At 34.7% G+C, this 26,409-nt stretch overlaps 1 protein-coding gene across 1 annotated transcript; it reads right to left on the bottom strand.

Annotated features, from left to right (window-relative positions):
* Window positions 1-799: 799 nt before the first annotated feature.
* LOC105636997 (O-fucosyltransferase family protein) lies at window positions 800-19,267 on the bottom strand. The gene is made up of 10 exons (XM_012220399.4): window positions 18,381-19,267; window positions 16,265-16,343; window positions 15,764-15,831; window positions 14,380-14,468; window positions 6,871-7,068; window positions 4,352-4,556; window positions 4,081-4,248; window positions 3,025-3,192; window positions 2,688-2,878; window positions 800-1,261 (listed from the first exon to the last, which is right to left on the bottom strand). Exons 1-10 carry the CDS (start codon window positions 18,810-18,812, stop codon window positions 1,075-1,077), a joined length of 1,785 nt encoding a protein of 594 aa, XP_012075789.1. The 5' UTR covers window positions 18,813-19,267; the 3' UTR covers window positions 800-1,074.
* Between the last annotated feature and the right edge of the window lie 7,142 nt (window positions 19,268-26,409).

Here is a 26,409-nt window from a genome sequence, read left to right as displayed (position 1 = left end):
CAGTAAAATAGCTTGTTTGATGAAACCCTAAAATTTTGCAAGATTCTTCATGAACATATTCAACCTTCCACTAATTTTGATTTGAAAACTACTTGCCACCTTTGCCTTAATTACATGAAGCTTGGGTCTTCTCTGTTCTATCATTCATACTTATTAGTGTTTGTTTGTTTGCCTTAGGATTCCTTTTAGTATAATAAACTGCACAACTATAAATATATCTATAACTCTTTTTTTTATTCGGTTGGATGCTCAGTAGGTCAAAATAATACTGCAGACTCCATAATAAGAAAATTCTCCCCTTGACTTACTGAATTGATGAAAACTCTCGTGGTCAAAACTTTTCACTCCTCGCATTCACATTGTATGATGTGTACCCAATTATTAAGTCATCACAGTGGAATAACCCAATTATTAAGTCATCACAGTGGAATAAGCGCGTGAGTGTCACAATAAGAGGAGTGCATATCTAGCAGTAGAAAATGGGTTTATTAATTAAATATAAATAAAAACCAACTCACTCACCTTTTGTGAAAGTATTCCACCTCATAAATGTCTTTTCCTAAATGAAATTTAAAAAGAAAATCAAAGGACAAAAACAGCTTTCCAACAACTGTCTAGTTGTGTGGTGTCAGACACAGAAATTGAATAATCTTTCCAGCCAACTCACAGCCAAAAATGTCTAATCCATACCTAAAGATTTTATGCCACCTTTATCATATAGTGAAGAATAGACGCTATTTTGGAGTTAATGAAGAGTGCTAAATATTGGATAATCATAGCAGCAAGGAAAAAGCTTAGCTAGAGAATACAATAAATTGCGGGATGGCATTCAAAATTTTACATCATATAACATATTGTACAATTTCTAAATGCATCATTTACAGTGATTTTTGAGAACAGTATTCCAACTATAGCTGAGTCAATGAACCTCAAAGAATAAACCTATAAAGTTCTCCCCTCAAATCCCTAATGAAAGAATTAAATCTAAAGGTACACTTTTTCCTGCTTAGACATTTTAATTGTACATTAAAAATTACAGCGTGTAAATACTATATTTTGTAACTCCAGAAACTATCATCTAGCTAAAAGCTTAGAATTAAGTATCAATGTGCTATTGTCTTTAGCTCTTGCTTCAGGTGGTTTACACATGCAATCAGGCATTGGAAATGTGTAAAGTGATCCACTGGGCTTTCTCAATTCAGACCCTTTGTGATCACTGTGGCGAAGCATATCTTTCATCTGTCGCTTGAAGACTTCCCATCTGCATAACATTAATCAGAAGCAGATAATTGTTAAAATATGCTTGTTATGATCGATAATATACAAATGAATAGACATAATTAAGATGTACAGTTTGGATTTAGCACAAGTTTACTTTGGCTACTATCAAGCCAGTACAATTTGATGCAATGCCAAGATACTTTGCAATGAACAGAACGCAGACAACTGAACTGCAAAGAACAATTTGGCTTCACATGCACAGAAAGTTCAGAAACATCAAATCCAATGGCATACGAGCATAAGAGATAAGTCAGATAAAGGGAAAAATTCTTGCAATACCAAGTATGCAGTTAGAACCATAGTACAGAAAAAGCAAGAAAATGGGGTAATAAAGATACCAATTTCACAAATATGAACAGAGCTTACATTATTCAATGCGTTGACCATTTTAAATAATCAAGAATTCACATCTTTTATAGGGTTGCATATATGCATATGTATCTGTGAATAAGAGTAGTAAATAAATGCATATGCACAAGTACGTCAGCAAATCACATCGATTAGCTGCTCTATCCCTGCCGTAACATTAGCTTCTTTGTCCAGTATTTGTCATGGAAGAGTGTCATTAACAACCATCACGTTGGGTGAATTAAGGTTTTATCAATTACCAATGACTAGGAGCACAAGGAGAAAAGAAAAAGGATCTTAAATCCCTTTTAGCTCAAAATGTCAGGCCCTCCTATATCTACCAAAATACAATACGCAGCTTCCAGGAACTTTTCATTCAAAAGACACCAGGTACAACCTCGAGTAAATTAAGACTGCCCATCTCCCTCAAGTTTTATTAATCAGATTATAGATCACCATAGTTGTTTATAGTAGTTAAACCTTAATATGGTGAGAAGGCATGGTCAAAAAGTGCGACTCTTTTGTCCGGCTCTCTCCCTTCTACATTGTAATTCCAATTATTTGGTGTTTCATTTTTGTTCCCAGTGAATAATATGTTGGTCATTTTCCCAGTATGCAATGAAGCAGAGTCAAAGGACCCATAAAGCTTAAAAATTGCAACTTTTCAAGCTGATCAACAGTTATATAAGTTTGTGCTCTGAAGACCTTTAACATGATTAAGATATACCCATGATAAAAGATTATTAGAACACCTACAAGTAAATGAAATGCTGCAGTATATCAAGCAGGTCTTATTTTCAATAGGTATAATTTTTTATTTTTTGCAGGCATGAGTATAAGAAAAAACTTGTCTGATATAATTTGAGAGAAGAAAATGCAAGGAAGAAGCTAAATTGAGGAGTTTAAAATGTAAATGCAATCAATGGTAAGTGTAATGCTTGACAACAGACATTTTCTTCTTTTGTTTCAGTTACATAAAGTAAGGGGCACTGGAGAATTCAATAAAGATTTGAAAATAAAAAATAACAAAAAAAAAAAAGGATTGAACTGCATTATACCTGATACTGGGTTTATCAAATAAGAGGGCCAATTTTCTCTTGTCAGGTTTGATCGTCTTAGCATGTCCTCCATTCAAATAACGCCTGTGACCCATCAAGAAGTGGGGAAAATTTCCACCTTGAGTTGTGACAAAGACTTCACTGTGCAGGCAAACTGTATAATCGAGCGCAGCCAACCTAGACAAGTGTCCCTGCATCACATACTTGGGTGTCACAAAGGTTGACCTATTCCTAACCCACTTTACCTATTTACATTTTGAGCCAAATGACGTCTCATAGTTTGCATAATAGTTGGGAAATATACTGAACAGAAATGCACATATGATCAGCTTGATACCTTAAATCGAGCAAGTTCTTCAGCAGTAGCTATTGTATCTTTTGTTTCTAAACGTGGAAACATCTTTTTAAGTGGAGCCATAAACTTCTCCGCTTTATAAATATTACCAGCGGCAACATATACTGAGGTGGTATTATCAAAACCCATGCCTCTAAGCATCATTCCTACCTGCAAAACCAACCACAGAGATCATATGACAGAAACATCAATTATCTAAAGTATTTTCTCTAGTAGAAGAGAAATAGAAGCAAAATCCTAATGTTGTGCTTCCACTCAAAGGGCATATGAGCTTGTAATCCAAAATTAGTGGTAATCATCAAATCAAGTCAATATAATAAGTCATACATCAAAGTAAAATATAACTAAAAAATTCGACCACTGAAAAGATATAACTTGAATAAAACAAAAATGGAGTCACATGGCTATATTGATTGCAGTAAGAGTCCTATTTCTTCACAGCACAGGCACCACTGCTCTTTTCTTTGTTTAGCGGCCTGAATTCTTGTGCTGTGAATCATATAGCTTTTATTAACAGTGACTTCTTAGATAGTCAAGTGTTAGGAATCCAATAGGAACTAGGACTCGATTGTAAATATTAGTTGAATGTTACTATAAATACATAATTGATGTAATTAGCTAGGATACTGTTACTTTTACAGTCAATGATATATCTACCTATCTTCTGTCTCTCTTTCAATCAATCTCTATTCCTTTCTTATCTCTTCTATTTTCTTTCTGTTTCTTACTAAACAGCAAGCTAGGAATTGCTTCTCTGCAGATTCTTAGCGTCAAGACTCTTTTCTTTAAGAATCAGTAATAAGAGGATCAGATGGAGTTCATACAGTAACATTATATTTCTAGAACAGCATGCAAATTGTTTATAAGATGTCTTAAAACACTGTCATAGCACAGGTTTTTTACAAGTTCGGATTGATTCTCTAAAGAATGGAACTTTACTGAGTGTCTGGATGGGTCCTACAACAAAGCATGAACTGAACATTATAATAAATGCAAACTATTCATCAAAACCTGCTAAGGAAGAGAATTCTGGATTACCTCTAATGGAGTTAAAGGGCATTTTCCGTCCACACGGTTTGCTCCTGGCCTTATTACTCTGCCTCTTCTCCTAAATTTTCCTCTCCATCCTCTTTCTCGAGCCATATCCATTTCGTGCTTCTCTTCCTCCCCACCATCATACTCACAGCATGAAAATGCAACCATATCCTGCCATAACAAGAAGATTGCACTTAGAAATAAGGTAAAAAGTAGCTGCAAAACAAATCAATTGTGAAGTGTGTCCTTCAAAGTGAAGAAATGAGTAGAACACCATTTCAAACCGAAGATGCACCGAGACATATTTCCCCCCACTTTGTGAGCTATTCTTAACCATCCGATCAACCATTTTTTCTGCAAGAGTTCTTATAGGTTCTGAGAACCTCAGTGCTTCAAAATTGGCTAAGCATCTAACCCTCTGGATATCTGGAGGAACTGCATGAGCTAGTCTATTGGAGAAAGGTGCGATGCGCACTGCCCTGCACAATGGAATTAGCAAACCTTTTTAGAACACATGCCCTTGATAAACAAAAACATTTCTTTAGACAACTGCACATAAAAATGAAAATAAAAGCATTAGTTGCAATGGTTTGGAAGCTACATAATGCTCAGCACAAAGTGAAACACATTGGATTGCGCAACCATGAAATGTTGCTACAACACAAACGCCCCACCATCCCCTGGCTTTCAATGTGCTTGTGTTTCTTACTCTGTGCTTATGTAAATATTATTATTATTATTATTATTATTATTATTATTATTATTATGCTTGTGCATGTTCACACACTAGCAAGACCTGGCTACATCACATGCATGGTCTAAATACGGTGAGAATCCAAATCCTTCCACAAATTACACGGCCTTCTCAAAATTAACAAATATATTAGAAGGCAAAGTTTTACCAATAGAAGGAAATTCCAAAATCATATGGTAATACTTGCTTCCAAGTTATAATCCTAACAGAGGTGGTGTGCTGGGAAGAATTATTCGGAGATTGTTCTATCCTATTAGTATATATGTCTTCATTTACTCTCAAGAGCTGAACTGCACTTACGCCCCTGTGGTTTTACCATTGCAGTGAGCAATAGCTTTTAAATAACTTAATGAAAATATGGCATATAACTAAATTATCTATTTCTTCTAAGGCACAGAATGCAAGAACCTAAAGGCTTATGTTTTTATGTTGATTGTTTCAAATTTCAACTGGTGCATGAGGGCATACATAACCCTTTCAGATTCATCTTCGTTGCTGTTACATGACTACGCTCATTTATTAGGCTATGCTCATTTGTTCTTATTGTCATAAGTTAACTCAACTCAACTAACCTTAATCCCAATCTAGTTGTTTCTGTTAGACAAATCATTCACCTTGATTCAGCTATTTCAGAGGTCATACGTTCTACTAACTACTGAGATAAACCTCCTTTACCAATTGAATCCACAAATTCTAGGGAAACCATTCTGCTTCTCTCCTAGTACTTGAATCCACTTCTTCTCATGCTGGACTGGTGTCTCTAAAGTTCGTTATTTATTTTATCTTAAATGTAAGTGTGTTACATTACACTTGTGGGTAAGGCAGTCTTGTATTGAACCACGTACTTGTTCCATCTTTCGATGCTAATCCTCTAGTTTTTACACATATATAACAAGCAAGAAACAGATTAACAGATGGAAAAAAAGGAGAATAAGGCATTCTTCTCTAAATAATATCAAGAAACAAATGGAAAAAAGGCACATTAACATAGCAAAGCTGTTTAATTTATTGGATATAAGATTTAGCAGAAACCTTATCCAAAAATACTGCAAAGACGAAACTTCATTCCTAGAAGTCCTGGCATTTCTTTCCAACTAAATGTAACAGATCATAACAGTATTAGCACAACATGCTACCAGATCATAACAGTATTAGCAAAACATGCTAATTTTCATGTGTTATCCTTCTTTAAAAGAATGGCTTGTCTCTCTATCATTTAGCTTTCCAAGGAAATGGAAATGCAATCAATTGAATGATGACTGGAGAAGAGGAAATTTGGATGTGGATCATCATTCATCATGCAGAATGGAATTAAAAGTTGAAAACAGGCTCCTTCCCACATCCTCCACGAATACATTCAGGATCCATATTCTTTTTTGTTTTTTCAAGATTTATTAATAAAGGTTTAAAAAAATCAATATTAAAATAAAATAAATGTCCATAAACTTGCACGAGTAATACCAACTCCTAACTTAACATCTCACGATTCTAATTGATATGCTCATTTGCCATCATTATTATCAAGTACTTTCTGTTAAATGTGATTCTGATAGGCCTATTTATGAGAGGGAAATCGAGTAATTCCAGACTAGTTAAGCATAACGTTTGGTACATTTATTTACATAATAACGTCTCCACTATCAGTTTAAACTTTCTGTTTGGAGGTTTTAGCACCAATGTCATTAATTACATATTTTTTATTTGAATAAGGTTAGTATTAGAATCTACATGGCTTAACATAATCATAACAAATTTAGATGCTAATTTAGAAATATGCAACGGGTCAGGGTCTAAAGAAAAAAAAAAAAGATGCCTCTTAAAGGAAGTTACACAATAAAGCCAACTCAATTTCATCCACAATCTCCTAGTATCTAAAGATGGTAGCATTTTGTATAAGAATTAAGAACAATAAACAGCACCAGTGATTAAATTAAGTAAAATACATGCCATATAAATAGAACTCATCATAAACAATCTTGTTTCTTCAGACACAGGGACCAGCAGTCATACTGATATAAAAGAAATATAGAACTACATACCGCATCTGTATCAGCTTTGGAAGCACCTTCTGAAGATAGTAGGTTGGACTGGACCAAGCTTTTACTCTCAAATTTATAATACTGCTTATATTATTGTCAAACTGCTCAAGTACATCCCTTGGGAGTTCATGAATCACATCCACATCATTCTTAAGAGCATGTATAAAGAATTCTTCATCAAATATGTCTCCGAATTTGCTGTGATAGAGAGAAAAGGACAAAGATAATCTTCCAAATATCCATACAAATTTATTCTGATATGTTTAATATGGAAGAATGAAAGTAATGAAGGAATCCTATATTTCAAAGAAGAAATAACATATTAACTATGGGAAAAGGTTGATATCCTAATTTTACACAGAAGTTGAGAAATGTACTACTTGGGGACACAACACAATTATATTACTAAACTGTAGTTAGGATGCGTAATGTTTTAACATGCAACTTGACTTCCTTTTTGCCTTAATTTTGTTTAGTTTCAAAGATCTACAAGATTTGTCATGATTAAAACAAGCGAGACACACACACGCAAAATTATGCACATGCGTGAAGAGTAAGCATTTGTGCATGGTAAGGTTGATTAAATGCAACAGAAGTTATTGGTCCATACCATGAAAACAACCTCTTACAATTCAAGGGAAAATCCTGAATATAACTAATCCTCTTTGGAGCCCATGATGCACAAAGCATTGTAATATATACTTTTACACGCATGTGTATGCAGTTATGGATGAGACTTTATTCTATTTGTGATATAAAGCTTCTGTTGATAATAACCCCTAGCAGCAGGAGCCAGGAAAGGCAGCATAGAAGTTCTCAATCATGTGTTGAAAATAGTAAGACAGATTTTGGTGATGGTAAGATGTCTTATAGTTGAAACTAGCTAGTGAACTTTCAAAGGAAAATAAATAAAGTTGTTTAATTTCAATTACCAAGGAAATGAAGTTTAAGTTCATCAACTAAACACACCTTTGTTATTTGAGAACAAAAATAATATCACCAACTCTCTCTACACTTTTGCTTCATATGTGTATCATTTCATGCTCATCTTCATCTTAAAGGAAGAAGTTCTAATTTGCCACTTATATGTGCACGAAAGTGGCAATGACACATGTAAATCCACTTCTATGTATTGTTATCTTCGTTTCATTTCTCCAACGCCAAGTGGATTTACATGTGTCATTTCACTTTCACGCATATATAAGTGGCATATTCGAATTTCCTCTTCTTTAAAACCAAGATGAGCATGAAATGATACACACAAGAAACAAAAGTGTAGATAGAATTGGTAATACTAGTTCTCTTTCAAAGTATTTATGCGGTGAACTTAAATTTCAATTCCTTTGGTAATTGAAATTAAACGACAATCTAGAGATCCAATTATATAAATGTTAACGGAAATAACCCAGTAACACACACACAAATTAGAAAAGGAAGGAAAAAAACAAACACGAGAATTTCACATGGCTCGACAAATGTGCCTATGTCCATACCTATTGCTTTTTCACCACCAAAAACAGTATTAAGCACCAAGTCCAAAACCTTATACAAAATAAGGACTATTATCCCTGAGCTGTCAGTGGCCCACATCAAGAAGATCCTCCTCTTTACAGGGGTCCCTTGGAGAAAAGTAACTACTTCTCTAACAAATATGAGTTATAGTTCAATAATAATGAACATTGTGGGTTATTCTATCTTATTTATTTATTTTCCTTCAACTTTTATTTGGTAGGAAGGAAGTCAAAAGAATGGAAATGGAGGGAAGAGAAGTATGACCGCCACAATTTAGTTTAGAGTTCATTTTATCTATTTCTCTTTAGTCACTGTCCAACAAAACCTTAGCTCAACCTGCCTGGGACTTGTTTCAGAAACTAACATTTGCTGCAAAGAGAAAGGCGCTATTGAACTCGGATTCCAAAGCCCTTAGGGAGAGAAGAAAAAGAGAAGTGAAAGTTAGTGATTTTTCCTTGTCTAGAAAAGTAGATAGAATTGGACAAGAGTGAAAGGAGTTTCTACATTCACAAATGCTCCAGGGAACTGTATCAACTTTTGAAATTCCCAACAATTAAGCACTAATGTATTGTAATTTTAAGTTGTTAGAACAGAGAGTAGGGTCATGTTGTAATGCCTAAAGAGTCACAACTTATTCCCAAGTTCTCTAACCAAACATGAATAATTCAATATAGTTTTAAATGAATTAGTCACTTAAGCGTGTAAATTCTTAAAGTAATGAGCAAATTAGCACTATAAAAGCAAGTGTTGAAATCTTTGTGATTAAAGTAAATATTGTGTTTCCTAGTTTAGCTTTATTCCTAATTAGAGTAAATATTGTGTTTCCTAGTTTAGGTTTATTCCTATTTAGATTACATCTTATATTGGAACAGTTTTTTGTATATATATAGCGGAGTAGAGGTTGAAAAAGATAATACAATAGAAAGAAATACAACATATTCTTTCTTTTAATTTCTTCATGGTATCAGAGTCATTGTCGTGAATTTTTCGGCAACGGTTTCCGTTTGAAAGTGGTTTGAGATATCTACAGTACCGCCGAGAGTGGGAGTTGGTCGTCACCGCCCGGCTCAGAAGGAAAAGCGACCGCCGATCGGCACTCCGTCCAAACCGCGTCGCCGTCCGACAACGAGCGTGTGCACATGCGCCTCTAGAAGATTCTAGCCATTCTTCCCGAGCCAGCGCGTGCAGCTGTTTCCGGCGAGCTCCGTCGACAATTCTTGTTCCGGTGACCTCGACTCGGTATGGGTGACGGAAAGAAGGTAGATATGGGTTTTCACTTAGAGAGCCCCTCATTTCAGATTAGTCCAGTGAAGTTAGATGGAACAAACTACCTGGCTTGGTCTCGGTCTTGTTGATTATTTATTGAAGCTAGAGGTTTGCAGGGATACCTTGATGGTGGAGCAACTAAACCAGTTTCGACAGATCCGGCCTTTAACAAGTGGAAATTCGAGAATTCTCTTATTATGTCTTGGTTAATAAATTCCATGCAGCCAACTATTTCCCGAGGATATTTGCTTCTTGATACAGCTAAGAAGATATGGGATGCCGCTTCACAGACGTATTCACAAACTGGAAACTATGCTCAGAGGTATGAATTGCAACAAAAAGTTCATGAAACCAAGCAGGCAGATCTGACTATCGCTCAGTATTTTGCTGAACTTAGTGGGTTATGGCAAGAACTGGATTATTATCAAGACTTTCAAGCAAGATGTATTGATGATGCGACTCAAGTTCAAAAGTTGATTCAAGTAGAACGTGTGTATGATTTTCTGGCTGGCCTAAATAACGAGTATGATCAGATTCGAGTCCAAGTTCTTGGACGAGATCCTTTTCCATCCTTACGACAAGCATACTCATATGTACAGCAAGAGGAGACTAGGAGGAAAGCTATGGTTCACAGATCTACAATTGATAAAGCAAGGTTGATTGCTAATTCTGCAAGAGAACATATCCAGGCTGCAAAGAGCAGTTCTTCAGATAGAGATCAATTATTTTGTGACTATTGCGGTAAGAATAGTCACACTAAGGAGTTCTGCTAGAATTTACATGGGCGCCCAACTAAAGGGCGTGGAGGGAAGCGGATTAGTTCTTCTAGACCACAGGCACACATATTTGATAGTGGAGCTTTATCTGAGGAACCATCTACTGCTGGAAGCTTTTCTGATAAGGAGATTCAGTCCCTGAAACGATTGTCGTCACAGCTTGATTCGTCCTTAACTTGCAGCCTCTAATTTTGTTAATTCAGGTAATGCTTTTCTTACCTTTCTTGCAAAAATTGCAAAACCCTCTTGGGTTATAGATTCAGGAGCAAATAAACATACAACATGCTCTATAAAACATTTCCTCACATATTCTAGATATCAAGACACAGACAAAATTCGCATTACAGATGGTTCCTTAGTACCGATTGCTGGCACAGGTTATATTGACTGTACTTCCAATATTAAACTCTCCCCTGTTCTTCATGTTCCTAGACTTCCTATTAATCTGTTATCTATTAGCTTAATCACAAAAGCACTTAATTGCAAAGTAACTTTTTACCCTACTCATTGTATATTTCAGGAACTGAACACAAGGAGAACGATTGGCAGTGGTAGCTGGCGCAATGGACTGTATCTATTGGACGTTTGTCATTTTTCAAATTCGGGTACCAGTCAAGCTTTGTTAGGAACTTCTAGAAATCCTTCCCATGAAGTTATTCAATGACATAGGAGATTAGGACATCCCTCTTTTTTTGTTTTAGGACATTTATTTCCCACTTTGTTAGCTAAATGTGATTTTAATTCATTAGTAAGTGATGCTTGTGAACTTGCCAAACACACCTAGCATTCCTATTCTCCAATTAATAATAAAAATTTGATTCTTTTTGCTACTATTCATTCTGATATTTGGGGTCCTACTAAAACTGTCTCTCTTTCCGGTTATAGATGGTTTGTGACCTTTATTGATTGTTGCACTAGATTGACTTGGGTTTATTTGATGAAAACAAAAAATGAAGTTTTTTCGTGTTTTCAGAACTTCCATAAAAAATGATTTGAAATCAGTTTGATGCGCATGTTAAAATCCTAAGAACTGATAATGGTACTGAATACATGAATGCAGATTTTCGTTCCCATTTAGATTCTCAAAATGGAGTAGCGGAAAGGTAAAATAGGCATTTACTGGAAGTAGGTTGCTAGGTCTCTTATGTTCACTATGAATCTTCCCAAACCATATTGGGGGGATGCTATTTTGACTGCTGCTTACCTTATCAATCGTATGCCTCTTCGTACTTTAAATTGTAAAACTCCATTAAAGGTTCTTCAAACAAAAAACTCTTATGTTGTACCCCTTAAAGTCTTTGGTTGTGTTTGCTTTATTCATCAGAATGGTCTAAGCAAATTAGATCTTAGAGCCTTGAAGTGTGTTTGTTGGTTGCTCTACTACTCAAAAAGGATATAAGTGCTATCATCCTTCTTCTAAAAAATACTTTGTGATTATAGATGTTACCTTTCAGGAGTTTGAATCTTATTTTCCTTCCCAGTCACCTCTTCATGGGGAGAAATATCAGATGGAAGAGGTGATGGATGACATTTCTTTCCAGGGGGAGATTCGTGTAGACATAAATAGTAAGAGAGAACAACCACCCAAACCTTTAGGAAGATTGGATAGACCTGATTTGAAAACCTACACACGGCGGACTAATACAGATACAACCATGGAGCATGAGACCTCTGATCAATTGTCCTCTCCAATTTCAATCCCTGAAGATACAGAAGAACAAGAACTTGGTGAGTCTTCTTTCATTCCTGTTGATTCTGATCCTAATCTTGATTCTAGTCCTTCTGACAATGACCTTGATATTCCTTTTGCTCTTAGAAAAGGAGTTAGAACACGCACTAAACATCCCATCTCCCATTTTATCTCCTATAATGCTTTGTCTCTTCCTATAGAGCCTTTGTTTTGTCTGTTTCTTCTGTTTCTATACCGCAGGATTGGCAAGAGGCATTACAGGACTCAAAATGGAAGGCTGCAATAGTTGAGGAGATGAGAGCTTTGGCAAAAAACGAGACATGGGATCTTGTAACTCCTCCACCAGGAAAGAAGCTAGTTGGATGTAAATGGGTATTCACAGTTAAACATAGGGCAGATGGTTCAATTGAGAGGTACAGGGCTAGATTGGCAGCCAGAGGATTCAGTCAGACCTATGAGTTGATTATCAAGAAACATTTGCCCCTGTAGCCAAGATGAACACAATCAGAATTTTGTTGTCTTGTGCAGTATCTTGACTGGGAGTTACATCAATTTGACATTAAAAATGTTTTTCTACATAGTGATTTGAAAGAAGAGGTGTATATGGAGATTCCTCCTGGATTTGATGATGACAAAACTAGAGGAAAAGTTTGCAAGCTAAAGAAGTCATTATATGGGCTGAAACAATCACCAAGAGCATGGTTTGAAAGGTTTAGTAAAGCTATGCTTTCTTTTGGGTATATTCATAGCGATGTTGATCATACTTTGTTCATTAAACATCATGAAGGTAAGATCACATTGCTTATTGTTTATGTTGATGATATAGTGATGACTGGAAATAATGAAGAAGAAATGACTCACTTGAGAAATTTGTTAGCCAGGGAGTTTGAGATTAAAGATTTGGGAAAGTTGAGATATTTCCTTCGGATAGAAGTTGTTAGGTCAGAAAAAGGGATTTTTATTTCTCAGAGAAAGTACATCCTTGATCTCCTTAAAGAAGCTGGTATGTTGGGATGTAAACCTGCAAAATCACCTATTAAAGCCAATCATAAGCTTCAAGCTGGAGTGAGAAGCTCAGTTGATGTTGGCAGGTATCAGAGATTGGTCAGGAGGTTGATTTACCTTGCCCATACTAGACCAGATATTGCCTATGCTGTAAGTTTAGTGAGTCAGTACATGCATGACCCTCGGGAGTCTCACTTAGAAACAGTGCATTGGATTCTAAGATATTTAAAATCAGCTCCAGGTAGAAGACTTTTATTTTCTAAAAATGGCCATTTAACAATAACAGGCTATACAGATGCAGATTGGGCTGGTTCCCTTGATGACAGGAGATCAACCTCAGGTTATTGTGTTTTTGTTGGAGGAAACCTGGTCACATGGAGAAGCAAGAAGCAAGCTGTTGTTGCAAGGTCCAGTGCAGAAGCTGAATATAGAGCTATGGCACAAGGAATCTATGAACTTCTATGGTTGAGCAGATTAATGGAAGAGTCAAAGTTGGTTGAAACAACAAATATATCCTTGTTTTGTGATAGTAAAGCAGCCATCAGTATTATGAACAATCCAGTCCAGCATGATCGAACTAAGCACATAGAAATTGATTGTCACTTTATAAAAGAGAAGATAGTTGAAGGTTTTATAAATGTCTGCTATATAGCTTCAAAAGAGCAACTAGCTGATGTTTTCACAAAGGGTTTGCATAGCAAGTTGTTTCATCCTTTAGTTTGCAAGTTGGGCATGAGTAATATCTATGCACCAACTTAAGGGGGAGTGTTGAAATCTTTGTGATTAAAGTAAATATTGTGTTTCCTAGTTTAGGTTTATTTCTAATTAGAGTAAATATTGTGTTTCCTAGTTTAGGTTTATTCCTATTTAGATTACTTCCTATATTGGAACAATTTTTTGTATATATATAGTGGAGTAGAGGTTGAAAAAGATAATACAATAGAAAGAAATACAACATATTCTTTCCTTTATAATTTCTTCAGCAAGCTATCAATATTCAGAGGCTACAACGAACAGTAATTTTGGAAACCACAAAAAACCATAGTGAGAAACTCAAGTGTGAGATGATAGGAACTTGTCTAACCTGAATGAAACACAATATGACTTAAAGCTTTTAAACTAATCAGCAACTGTTTAGAGTCAATTGAATGTATAGAGACAAACAAAAAATTGTGATGATAATCAACATTGACACAATCTCCAATACAAGCTGCATCTTATTGACATAATAACAATTCCAGCAACAATAACAAGAATCACCTGGAATCTTGCCAAACACTGTTTAAATGAAAAATTGGAATGACAAGAGTAGCATTTAGTAGTCCTGCCACAGCAACTGCATCACATATCTGTATCCAGGAAAACAAGAATAAGAACAGAAACAGAAGAGTAGTTGAACAAATACATTGCTTTTCAAGCAGAGTTATGATGGTATAGTCCAAGACCAGCAGCAGACAAAGGAAAAAAACTAGTGCAGCTGTTGGAATAAGGGTTGACAGTAGGTATATGCATGGTGAGAAAAAAGAAGGAAGAAAGTGAGACTTGGACGTGTCTGTTTATCTTATTTCAGTTTATATGTATGTAATATTAAATTATTTGTTTTAGGTTTGTGTTTGTATTTTCAGTTTTAGTGGCTTCATAATGGGTGCAATTACAGGATAGTCTGTGGTTATTTTGTTTCCTTGTAAACTGAATATTTATTTATTTTGAACATGGAATCTAAAGGTGTTGTTATTTTCTTCAAAAATTCTTGTTTCTTGTTATGAGATTGAATCTTAATGAGTCCTTAAACCAGCAACCACAGGTGGGAAAGGCATAATGCTAACAAATTCAGATTTCTACCTAACTCAGAATCTGATTTTTGTGTTAATCAATGCCTAACCGGATCACAAACTCGGGACCATAACATATGGCCTATATGAAGTGCTTGGTAATATCAGTATTTCATATCAGACTTCTGCTGGTATATATGTTCATATAACCCTTTCAGAGCCCATTAATATTAATAGATTTCAAAAAAGAAGAAAAAAAAAAAAGAAATAGCAGGCTATACTATTTTAATACTTGTCTTTGAACTAATAACAGAAGTCAAACCAAATTATTCAAAACACAAGACTAATGTTATGGTTAAGTAGTGAGCACATACATCACTCGAAGCTGCCAAGATGATGCATAGCTCCTGAAGGATAAAACTTACCACAAACCTCAAAGGCATTTGAGCTAACTTGGCCTTATGTGGTACACTTCAATTTGAGCCTTGTTAATGCTTTTCAAAACACTGATTACTTGGAACAGCTATAATAACACATATTTAAAATATGCAACTGTCAAAATCCTAATTAATTTATTTGGGACAATAAGGAAGCAAAAAACATGTCTACCATCATAGATTTTTATATGATTACATATCAAGCATCAGTCATTTGTTTGTGAGAATCTTAGGATCAATGTAGTTTGATTTCTGTATTGGAAAAATGCATCACTCATACGTCCATTAATATGTTAGAAGCAGCGATTAAGTTAAAATTTTCTAACAAACAGATGCACAAATACATCTTCTCATTAACAATTCCATAACAGGCATATTAAAGTGCATCTGTTAATTGTCAACAGCAAAAGACCAACTTTGAAAGATGAAACATACCGATAGACGTTGTTGATTCAACCCACCATTGGCTTCGATTATGAGAAAACCATTAGACTTTGGCAATTCTGAGAACCATAAATTGACAAAAGGAGAAATAAGAGCCATTAGCAACCTAAAATCCATCAGCAAGCATAATAAAATGCCAGGCAAATAAAATTAACATTGGTAACGACAACATACGTATATGCAACTACACATCAGTTTTGCTTCTTTAGACACTAACGTGAAAACACTAATTGTTCAAGGTTCAGGATAACAAGGAAGATCACATAAGACCACAGGATATGCACAGAGTACACTCCAAACATTGATAAAAAGACAAAATATCTGGACAGTGAGTTCTTGTAATTGGCAGGTCCGAGTGGGCCATAAATATAAATGTTTTCATATGAAAATTTTAATTTTGAAATTATTGCTAATCAATTTTGAGATATTATCCTATTTTTCCAACCAATATCATTCTTAAGTAGGCCATGTTTGTTATACAAAAAATAAAACCTGCTTCGGATGTCTCGTTGTTGCCATTGCCACAAGGTTTCCAGCCATTACGCAGCTTTGGATCCCAAGCTGTCATCAACTGCAAGATTTGGTTTGGATCAGTTGTAGAAAGAATTATTTTGCAGGAGGAAAAGACAAGAAAAATAAAACTTAAATTAATGTAAATAAACAGCGCACAGAAGAACATACTGCTTTAAGAATCTTGAGAAATGAGAAATATCAGAAATTGATATCATTTCGCGACCAGATGGTGCATCATTACATAGATTAGCCATATCTTAATTTCTCTCGTAATGACTAGTAATGAGACTCATAATAAATTTGTATTAGGAATTTTATTTGGATTTGTTTTCTGTTATTCATCCCTTTAATTAAATGAGTTCATTATAGTACTCCATGTGCAAATTTACAAACTTTTTGTCATTTTGGAGACAAGAATTAACATAAAATTAGTTGATTGAATATTCAAAATTTCCCCTCTTCAAGTTTCTTTCTACATTCTTTCTCCCCCTGCTCCATCCCATCTTGGTCTCCCCAGGTTACTCTACATATGGGGGAAAGGAAGCTTCCAAGGAAAAATCAAAAAAGAAAAATTGACAGAGAAGTAGTTTATGCTTTCCACCAACAACGAGTGAGACGGTAATACTTATCCTTGGACCAGTCTAGCAGAATCACCACATCTACTCCTAGTAAAAATCCAGACCAAAATCTTATTCTAACCTTGAGTGTTAGGACAGGAGTACTCAGTTGCAACTCTCATCAAAGTAAAATCCATCATCGAGTACTAAAAGTGCCATACAAGTTTCTTACTACATCTAGTATCTCTAGAGCAACTTGACCCCTGACCACAAGAAAAGAGAGTCTATTAGGAATGAGAATGTTGACCAGATAGCTAAAACACTAGAGGAGCCTGAGAAAAAAGATGAGGATAATGCTATTTACGTCAATGGCATCAAATGCATTTTTCACTGCTATAGAAGAGAGAAGATGCTTGTATTCTCACGAGTAGACATTAAGTTCGAGATAGTTTTCCCTGAAGCACCTAGTAGAAAGAATCTACCACTTTAGCACAAAGATCCAGTTAGAGAACTTGAGTTTGGCATTAGTTGCTCTGATCACCAAGTTGTTTCCATTATCATTTTGCAATTCCCAACCTCACAAGTTTCCTCTTAAGCAGAGTCCTTAGAGAAGAGGATCATAATAGATATCAATAAAGAGATAGATTTCTGATATTTATTTTGGTCATTACTAAGCATTATTATTTTACTTAGGCTTCCATTTGTGTAATTACACACAGGTTTCTGCTATGCTGTAGCAAGCTTTGACAATAATTAAGGGCCTGTTTCATATAACTTCTGTTTTTCTGTTTTAATTTGTGTTTCTGTAGTGAAAAGTTGTAAGTAGGAAAACAAGTTGAAAAAATAAGCAAAAACCAATTCTTGTGATTTTTACATATTGTGGAAACCTGTTTTTTTCTGTTTAAGTTATTAACTAATAATAAAATACAGTTGGGAAAAAACAAACAACAAAAAACAACCAAACCAAATAGCCTCCACCAAACATAATTGAAAAGATTCAAATTCTTCTCACTCTTCCCATGTTTATTTCTTTTTGTATTTCTTCCTTATTCTTTCACTCAATCATCTCTCTTTTCTCCTCTCTTTTGACTCAAAACCTATTCTTCTCTTCTTCTCTTTCCTTTCCTGTACTTCTCATCTTTCTCTTATTTTCTTGTTTGATACTATACATACATCATAAACTCAATGCAATGTGACATATTTACTTCTCACTATCACTACATTAGTCATATGCTCATAGGGATTCCCACTTCTTATATACAGTAACAAATTTATCATTCAGTAATTTATCATGACACCTACCTATAGATAAATTCACATCAAAACAGGAGAACAAAAATGGGTAGCCAAAAATTTAAAAATTCTCATTAACCATCAGTGATGCGGACAATGAAATTCTATGTAGCCAAACAACATATCTGAAGAAAAATGGTTTTTCTGAAGGAAAAAAAAAAAAAGAAAAAAAAAAAGGAAAGAAAAAAACTTTAACAGAAGTAAAGAGCTCAACTTTAGTAGCTAAAACAAGCTAAAAAGAGTACCGCATTGTTGCTCCCATTGCTCTCAGTCTCCATATAGGGCCATAGCTTCTCAAAAACCTGCGGACTTCGATACACCGACCCAGGCGGAGGACGTTTCCGTACAACAACGCCGCCACTCTTTAAATTTAAATCAACATCAAAATTCAAAGATCCCATATATAACAACATTCCTGAAATGTACATCAAAGGCGCAAACAAAAGCACTCCTCTTCGTCTAAAAACCACAGATACAAGTATAAATATTAGCCTCTCCACCAAATTCTGCTTGGAACTACGACTGCCGCCGCCGCCGACACCTCCAACTCCGCCAAAACCGCCACCAGTCCCACCTGTCTTGCCCCGGCCGTGACGAAGCCGGGGAGAGGAAGGAGGGGAAGGCGTCGTGGTGGCAGTGACGGAGCGGCCGTTGCCAAGGCGGCTGTAGCCGTGCATGGCTGAGTAAATTATAGGAATTAGACCTAAAAGAAAAAACTAAAGAATGTGGAAAAAGATCTGAGATATAATTGACTGTATGTAGAGAAAAGCTTCCATTCTAAGCAAATAACTTCAAAAGAAAAAACAGGGAAGTTGCGTTTTTGAGAATTTGTTACAGAATTAGGTGGAAGAGAAGAGAAAAGAAGAGAGCAGTGGAGGAGGAGACTGAGTTAGAGGAGATAGTGAATTATGGAAGTAGTGGTGGTGGTGGTGGTGGTGGAGGCAGAGGACGAGAAGAAGAAGCATCAATGACAGTTAATGGTGAGAGAAAGAGTAGTACTACTTTTTGGCTTTTTGCAGGAGCAGGAAATTAAAAGCGTCACGTGTCAGCGCGATGAGGGGTCCGTCTTTCTGGAGACTGGAGTAGAAAGAAGAGTGGCGCAAAGCTTCTGCCTTGTTGCCAGTTGCCGTCATTCATGCGATTCTTATAGTCACTTCTAGTATTGGTTTTTTTGTTAATTGATGAACTAAACTACTCAATAAATGAATTACTAATATTTTTCTTTTTCATTTATTTCGCGTGCAATTTTCTTTTCAACCGCATTCAAACAGTAATTATGTGTGATCAAAATGGTATTAACCGACACTAATCAAAGCAAAATAAAAAAAAAGTCATATGAATTTAATCTGTGAAATTTGAGTTTAATTATTAAACTTTTTTAATAAATAATTCGAATTTAAATTAACTCGACTCTTTTATGATTCTGTAAAACCAAAATTTGAATTAAAAAAGTTTCAAGTTCAATTAATGTCTATATTAATTTATGATTTATTATTGACAAAATTGATTGTGTATTATAATTTTAAGAAAAAAAAAAAAGGAAAGATGAAAAGACAAAATGTTGTTGAGAAAATTGATTGGAAGATTTTGAAAGAAAGAATATAGACCTAATGACCAATGGAAAAAGCATTTTCCACCTACAACAACCAAGAATAGAATGGTGGGACTCTCATAGTCGCTAAAAGTGGGCTACTTTCAAATGATGTTTTTCTTTCCCTTTGTTATTTTTGCTTTACTTTTTAATGGATAATACTGATATATTAGTTCAGTGAAAGCAACTTTATGCTTATTTTCATACTAGTCCTAAACTCGCGGATGAATATATATTATATTTGGATATTATTATTTTGAATTTTTTTTAATGAAATTAATTTATTTTATTATAAAAAATATATCAAGCAAAATTTAACTTATCTAAATAACATCAAATTTAATATGAAAAAGTTAATAAAAATTTTGTTAAAAAATAACCTCAATAGAACAAAGCAAGAAGGAATATTTATAAGATCTCTTCTTGAGATAGGAAGAGAGAAAAAAAAAAAAAAAAAAACCAAGACATAACTATGTTATTATATAAAGAAAATAAAACTTTACAATCATGTGAAAAAAAGATTTCGTAGCATCCGCAGGATTTTTAGCTAAACCATATACAAAATCATTATATTTTTTATTGACAAAACTGAAATCAATCTGAACTAAAGAGCATAACAATGAATTAAATTTATTACAATGATCTCAACATTGTCATAGTCGTTTATCCTTTTATTATACCTAACACATGACATTTTTAGAATCTGATTCAACAATAAAACGCTAAGAAAAATTGTAACACCGACTAAACAACTCAACAGCTTTAAAGATTGCTATACTTTTAATAATTTGTACTTTTAGAAAATAATCATTTATGCTGCATTAAGAATTTATATAATAAAAATGTTTTATTTTTCTTCTTTCAAAAACCATAGTCACTTAGAAATTATTTAGCAAATCTCAAAGTTCACCTAGTTCAGAATTAAAATAATAATTATTTAAAGTGGTCCACAACTACCGATGCTCGTACGTACCACTTTGAAAACATTGGTGTTACATAAATGATAAAACACTAAAAGATGATGGGGTGACTATTGTTCACCCTCAAGCCATGCGGTTTAGACATGGCCATATTACGGTTTCGGGAACCGAAACTGTCGGTTTGAACCGGTTCGGAACCGGTGAGAATCGAAATCGGGCCAAACTGAAACTGAAACCGGAGAATTTCGATTCGATTTCGGTTTTAAATTTTCTGAAACCGGAACCGGCGATTCCAGAGAACCGGCGGGAACCGGACTGGAATCGCCGATTTCCCGGCCGGTTTGAACCGGCGGTTCTAGCGTTATAAACTAAATGAAATGTCTATTTTGGGCCAAGCTCATGGGCTTATAGGAATATGGGTTGTACTTGCTTTTACCCAATTAGTGAATGTGGTGAGAAATGTTATGACAGTTGGCATTTAGCCCGTTGACACATTTTTGTTGATATAATATAACCAAAATGAAATGGCTCCAGCAGACCAGTTTTTTTTTTTTTTTTCAAACTTTTTTAAACAAAAAATAAATTCAGTTGAAAAATTTTTTTAAAAAAATTAATTATGTTCAAGTCTTTAAAAAAATAAATTTAATTGAAGTATTTTTTTAATTTTTTAGGTGTATTTTTTAATTTTTTATATTCAAATATTTTTTTTTAAACCGGTCTTTAAAACTTAGAATTATGTGATTCGCCGAAAAACCGATCGGAACCGTCGGTTTTGCCACCGGACCGGAACCGGAACCAGAACCGGAACCGGACGGTTCCAAATCAGAACCGGAACCAGATCTTTTCGGTTCGGTTCCGGTTCCAGTTTTTCTGGAACCGAAACCGTCGGTTCCGGAACCGTGGCCACCCTTAATGCGGTTTATGTGGTTGACTTGTGGCGTTTTTATTGAAAGTGGTTTGTGGACGAGTTGGTTAATGCGCTGGGTTTGTAAGTGACGGGCACAGATTCAGGGGTTCAGTGCTGGAGTTTTTGGCTATGTTTTTTCTTTATTTTTTGGGTGTATGCGACGCGTGGAACAGCTAGTTGATAAGAAGGATGCTATTCATATCTACTAATAGCCCATTTAGTAAATTGGCTTTTCATGGCAAATAAATAAATTGCAAATAAAAATCATAGTTGCAATTAAGTCCACCTTTATAAGTATTGGCAAGTGCATCAATGTTCTTTTTATTTTATTTTATTTATTTTCTTTTTTCTATTATTTTTTTTGCCTTTTGTTTGTATTTTCTTTGCTCAAATTTCCTTTCTTTTTTTATTTTTTATTTTATTTTTCAGGTGTTGTACGTAATTGTTACCAATTTAGCTGTTTTCTTTGCTCACTTCCTATTATTGTTTTGGTTAATGTTTGAGTGATTTTTTGATGTTGATTTGAAATTAGGAGATGAAAAGGGGATTGAAAATTTTTAGGCAAAAAAAGGACTAGGTAGTAGTTATTGTTAGGAAGTGAAATGTTCCTCTGTTTTGATTTTTTAGTTTTTATGTACTAAAATGCAATCAATCAAGATGTCAATTTTTTTATTACATGTGGTCAGTTGTTATGCATTTCTATAAATACATTTACTATAATAGAATATAGATATAGGATGTTGGGATAGAAACTAATGGTCCATTTAGTAAATTGGCTAAATGTAGATTTAGAATGTTGGCATATAATGGAATTCTTGATAAGATAAGAAGGATGTTATTCATATCTACTCGTGGTCCATTTACTTTAATTTTGTTTTGATTTTTTTTTGTTTTTCTTTGGTGTTGCACTAAAGTCGCATGGTGCTAAGGTAGAATCAAATGTGAAGGTATGACTTTTTTTAAACTTGATCTATGATTTTTTGAAGTGTTTTGGCTACTATGAATCTGTGATCAGTTATAGAATTTTTAAATTTGGAAATTTAGCTACTGCTGCACAATCTAATTTTATGAGTTTTTTTTTTTTTAATAAACAGAAGTTCATCTCTAGAATTCTTTATTAGCACACACATTATTGAAAAGGCAAACTGTTTCATATATGGAGTTTTAAGTTTTTAGCATAAACTAAAGAAGATATTTTATTTTATTTTTTTAAGATCTGTAAATGGAATTGACACTTTTCTTTAAAAAAATATGATTTTTATTAGTCCTTAATTGTATCATGAATAGAATCTTTTCTTACAATTGCTTATTGGGAATCCTTGGGTAGTTATCCAAATGGGGATGGAAATTTTATGGAGAATGAGACTGTTCTCAGCTCTTTAAAGCTTAATGAAGGTGCTGATCTAGTCAAACATCTTTTATAGCAGTTCCTAAATTTTATTTCTTACTTCTGTCAAATTAGAAACGAAAATTGGGAAGAAAAATATGTGTCTGAAGCAAGACTGTCTATGATTACTTTATATTTTTTGTATGTTGTATTTATTTGTCACTTGAGTATGGTTTTGTATCATTTTTGTTCTTGGAATTCGATTTAGACAACCAACTTACTTCCTCTTCAAGTCTTTTAAATAATGTCATACATGTGAAAATGATTAAAGTTGACTAATTTAATTTACTCTTTGTTATGTGTTAGTTCAAGTTTCTTTTTTTTTTTTTTTAAATATAATATTGCATTTTGTATGGCCTATATTTTTTAATTTCTTTGTTTCTTTTGAGTTAGTATTGTTGTTTTGAATATTAGAATAATTGTAAAAATTGATACTATTTTTTCGATTATTGGCTCTACAAATTAGTTCTATTTTTCTGCTTTATAACTTGCCGATTTTTTTTTTGTTTTATAAATTTAGAAGTTTGTCTTTTCAAATATTTCTTTCATTTCCTTTTTTTTTTTTCAAGTGTTGTACGTCATTTTTGCCAATTTTAACTATTTTGAATTGTAATGACATGAATCCTGCTAATGTTTTGGTTAGTGTCTAACACATGAAGTCAAACAATATGCAAACTTCTGTCAAATTAGAAATGAAAATTGTGAACAAAATATTGAGTTAGTATTGTTGTTTTGAATATTAGAATAATTATAAGAATTTATACTATTTTCCTTATTATTGGCTCTGCAAATTAGTTTTATTTTTCTGCTCTATAACTTGCCGATTTGTTTTTGTCTTACAAAGTTAGAAGTTTGTCTTTTCAAGTATTTCTTTCTATTTCCTTTTTTTCCAAGTGTTGTATCTCATTTATGCAACTTTAGCTGCTTTGAATTGCAATGACACGAATCTTGCTAATATTTTGGTTAATGTTTTAACACATAAAGTCAAACAATATGCTCGTGCCATGCCAAGCATACCTCGTGCTAGCCCTTGAGAGTCCTCGACACGCCAGTGCCGCCTCCCTCACTAGAGTTTTGTCTATTTACGGATTTTGTGTTATTTTTGGGGTTTTATGACTTTTAACCTAAAACTATAAATAGGTTATTTTGTATTATTGACTTATTCATTATCTTTTGATCATTATTCATATCAATAAACCTCTTTGAGAGCTGAGTTCTCTATTTTATTCATCAGATCAAACGACATTGATCAAAACTCCTAACAGAGTATAATCGTTATTCCCATTCACATAACCGTTCTGCGTCAGTTGGTATCAGAGCCGAAAGGCAAAGTATCTCCATGGTCAACAATCATGAAGCACGAGTCATAGCCATAGAGGCGAAATTCGACGAGTTAACCGAATAGATTAGACAGTTGACTCTCCTACTTTAACAAGGCAACCAACAACCTACAGCTGCACCAGCAGGGCCAAATCAGTAGCAACCAAATTTTGCAAGACGCCAAAATCATTATGATGGAGGCCGAGATTACAGAAACAATGGTGAAAATTTTCATGATGGATACAAAATAAAGGTAGACCTTCAATCTTTCTCAGGATCGTTAGATATTGAAAGTACTCTTGATTGGCTAGCGGAGGTCGAGTGATTCTTTGAGGTCATGAATGTTGAGGATGAGCGTAAAGTTTCCATAGTGGCCTATAAATTGAAAGAAGTTGCAGCAGCATGGTGGCATTCTGTTCAAAACGAACGCCATCATCGAAGGACTGAACCTTTGCGGGATTGGATTTTAATGAAACAGATGATTGAGCAACGTTTTCTTCCCAATGATCACTCTCAAATTTTATATAATAGGTACCATGACTGTTTTTAAGGAAATTGAAAGGTTGATGAGTATATAGAAGAGTTTTTGAGATTATAAGCTCGTTGTGATAATTGTGAAACTGAATCCCAGCAGGTAGCTCATTATCAAAGGGGACTGAACCATGATATAATGTGTATGATGGGTGTAGCTACAATTTTCACTTTGGCTGATGCAATTGAGATGGCCAAACGTGAAGAAGATAGGATTAACTGGCAGCCTCAACAACCGTCTAATAGGAATCAGAATTTCAGGCAATCCTACTGATCCGGAAATCAACAGTTCAACAGAAATTCTAGTGGACAAAATTCAAGAACAACAACTCCTGTTAATAACCAGAATTCACAGCAGCCCTTAACAGAGGAAAAGAAAGATTCCCGGGAAAAGGCACCCATGACAGATAGAAACAATAAGTCGAATCCGTATCAGAATCCAACCGGATACTATTGTTATCGATGCAGAAAACCGGGACATAAAGCTAACATATGTCCAGAGTGCAGGGGGGCTAATGAAGGGCGTTGACAGGTGAATATAGTTGATGAGGTGACTGAAGTTGAAGAGGTAGAAGACGAAGATGATAGATCCATGGCTGGTTCAGAAGAAGGTGAGGTCGCGTTTGTTGTTCAAAAAATTTTGTGCTCTCTAAAACAAGAAAGTGAAACTCAGTAGAGAAAAATTTTCCAAGCTAAATGTCGGATTGGTGAAGCAGTGTGCTGGGTCATTATTGACAGTTGTAGCTGTGAAAATTTGATAGCCAAGCAACTGATTGAAAAACTTAATCTACCCACATAAACACTTCCTTCACCATACAAGGTAGGGTGGATTAAAGAGGGTCCAACTGTAACACCCCTTCCCGGTCCACCCGTAAACCCGAATGAACCGAGTCGAGATGCTACAAACTGGTTGACTGTATGGTCTGACATGCTGAAAACATACTGTATGTTGAATATAATAACATGCTGGTACTGTTTCCAAAAATAATGTAATTTATATTTACAAAACATGATACAAGTTTACAAAATGAAATGGGCCCAACTGTGTGCCCTGTACATGCCATAAAAAGAAAAACAAAATGAGTTTCTACCCTGAAGACCGAGTCTTCTACAGATGAACTGCAGCAGTTGTACGCGGACTCTCTATGGGCCAGTCTCAAAACCTGCGAGTTAAACAGGTAACTCGCTGAGCAAATAATGCTCAGTGGATATCTCAACAAATAAAGAAACAATTCAAACACATACATATATAGAAAGAACCATGGAAACATATATGGCACATATAAGCTCACACATTATGATACTTTCATGATATCTTGATTATCTTTTGTACTGTTTATAATCATGTATAATTCATGAAATGTTATGTCAAGATATCTGAATGGCTCCATAAGGTTATAGTGAAACCGAAGTGATAAGATAAACTGTATGAAACTGGGTAAAACTGTATGCTATAGGCCCCTAACCGGATTCGCCTATGCCAATATTGTCCGTTTTGGTGCCCCTAACCGGATTCGCACCGCACGGTTTAATCATATCCACTCAACGGCCTGTAGCCGGAGTTCCAAACTGTATGGGGCGCAGATCGGCTATTCTATGTCGCGACATAGCCTTATCT

This window comes from Jatropha curcas, chromosome 9 (assembly GCF_041381405.1).
Source record: "Jatropha curcas cultivar XTBG-Jc1 chromosome 9, XTBG_Jcur_1.0, whole genome shotgun sequence".
Classification (NCBI taxonomy): Eukaryota; Viridiplantae; Streptophyta; class Magnoliopsida; order Malpighiales; family Euphorbiaceae; genus Jatropha; species Jatropha curcas.
Note: the sequence above shows the minus strand (reverse complement) of the source record. Positions and strands in the feature narration are given on the sequence as shown.

Bases quoted from the DNA above. Each gene is read 5' to 3' on its own strand.
- LOC105636997 (XM_012220399.4), bottom strand. From the start codon at position 18,812: ATGCACGGCTACAGCCGCCTTGGCAACGGCCGCTCCGTCACTGCCACC. The intron at 15,832-16,264 runs GTTTTATTTTTT...TATGGTTCTCAG, and splicing joins CAACGAGACATCCGAAGCAG to AATTGCCAAAGTCTAATGGT. The intron at 4,557-6,870 runs GTATGTAGTTCT...TCCATTGTGCAG, and splicing joins CCAAAGCTGATACAGATGCG to GGCAGTGCGCATCGCACCTT.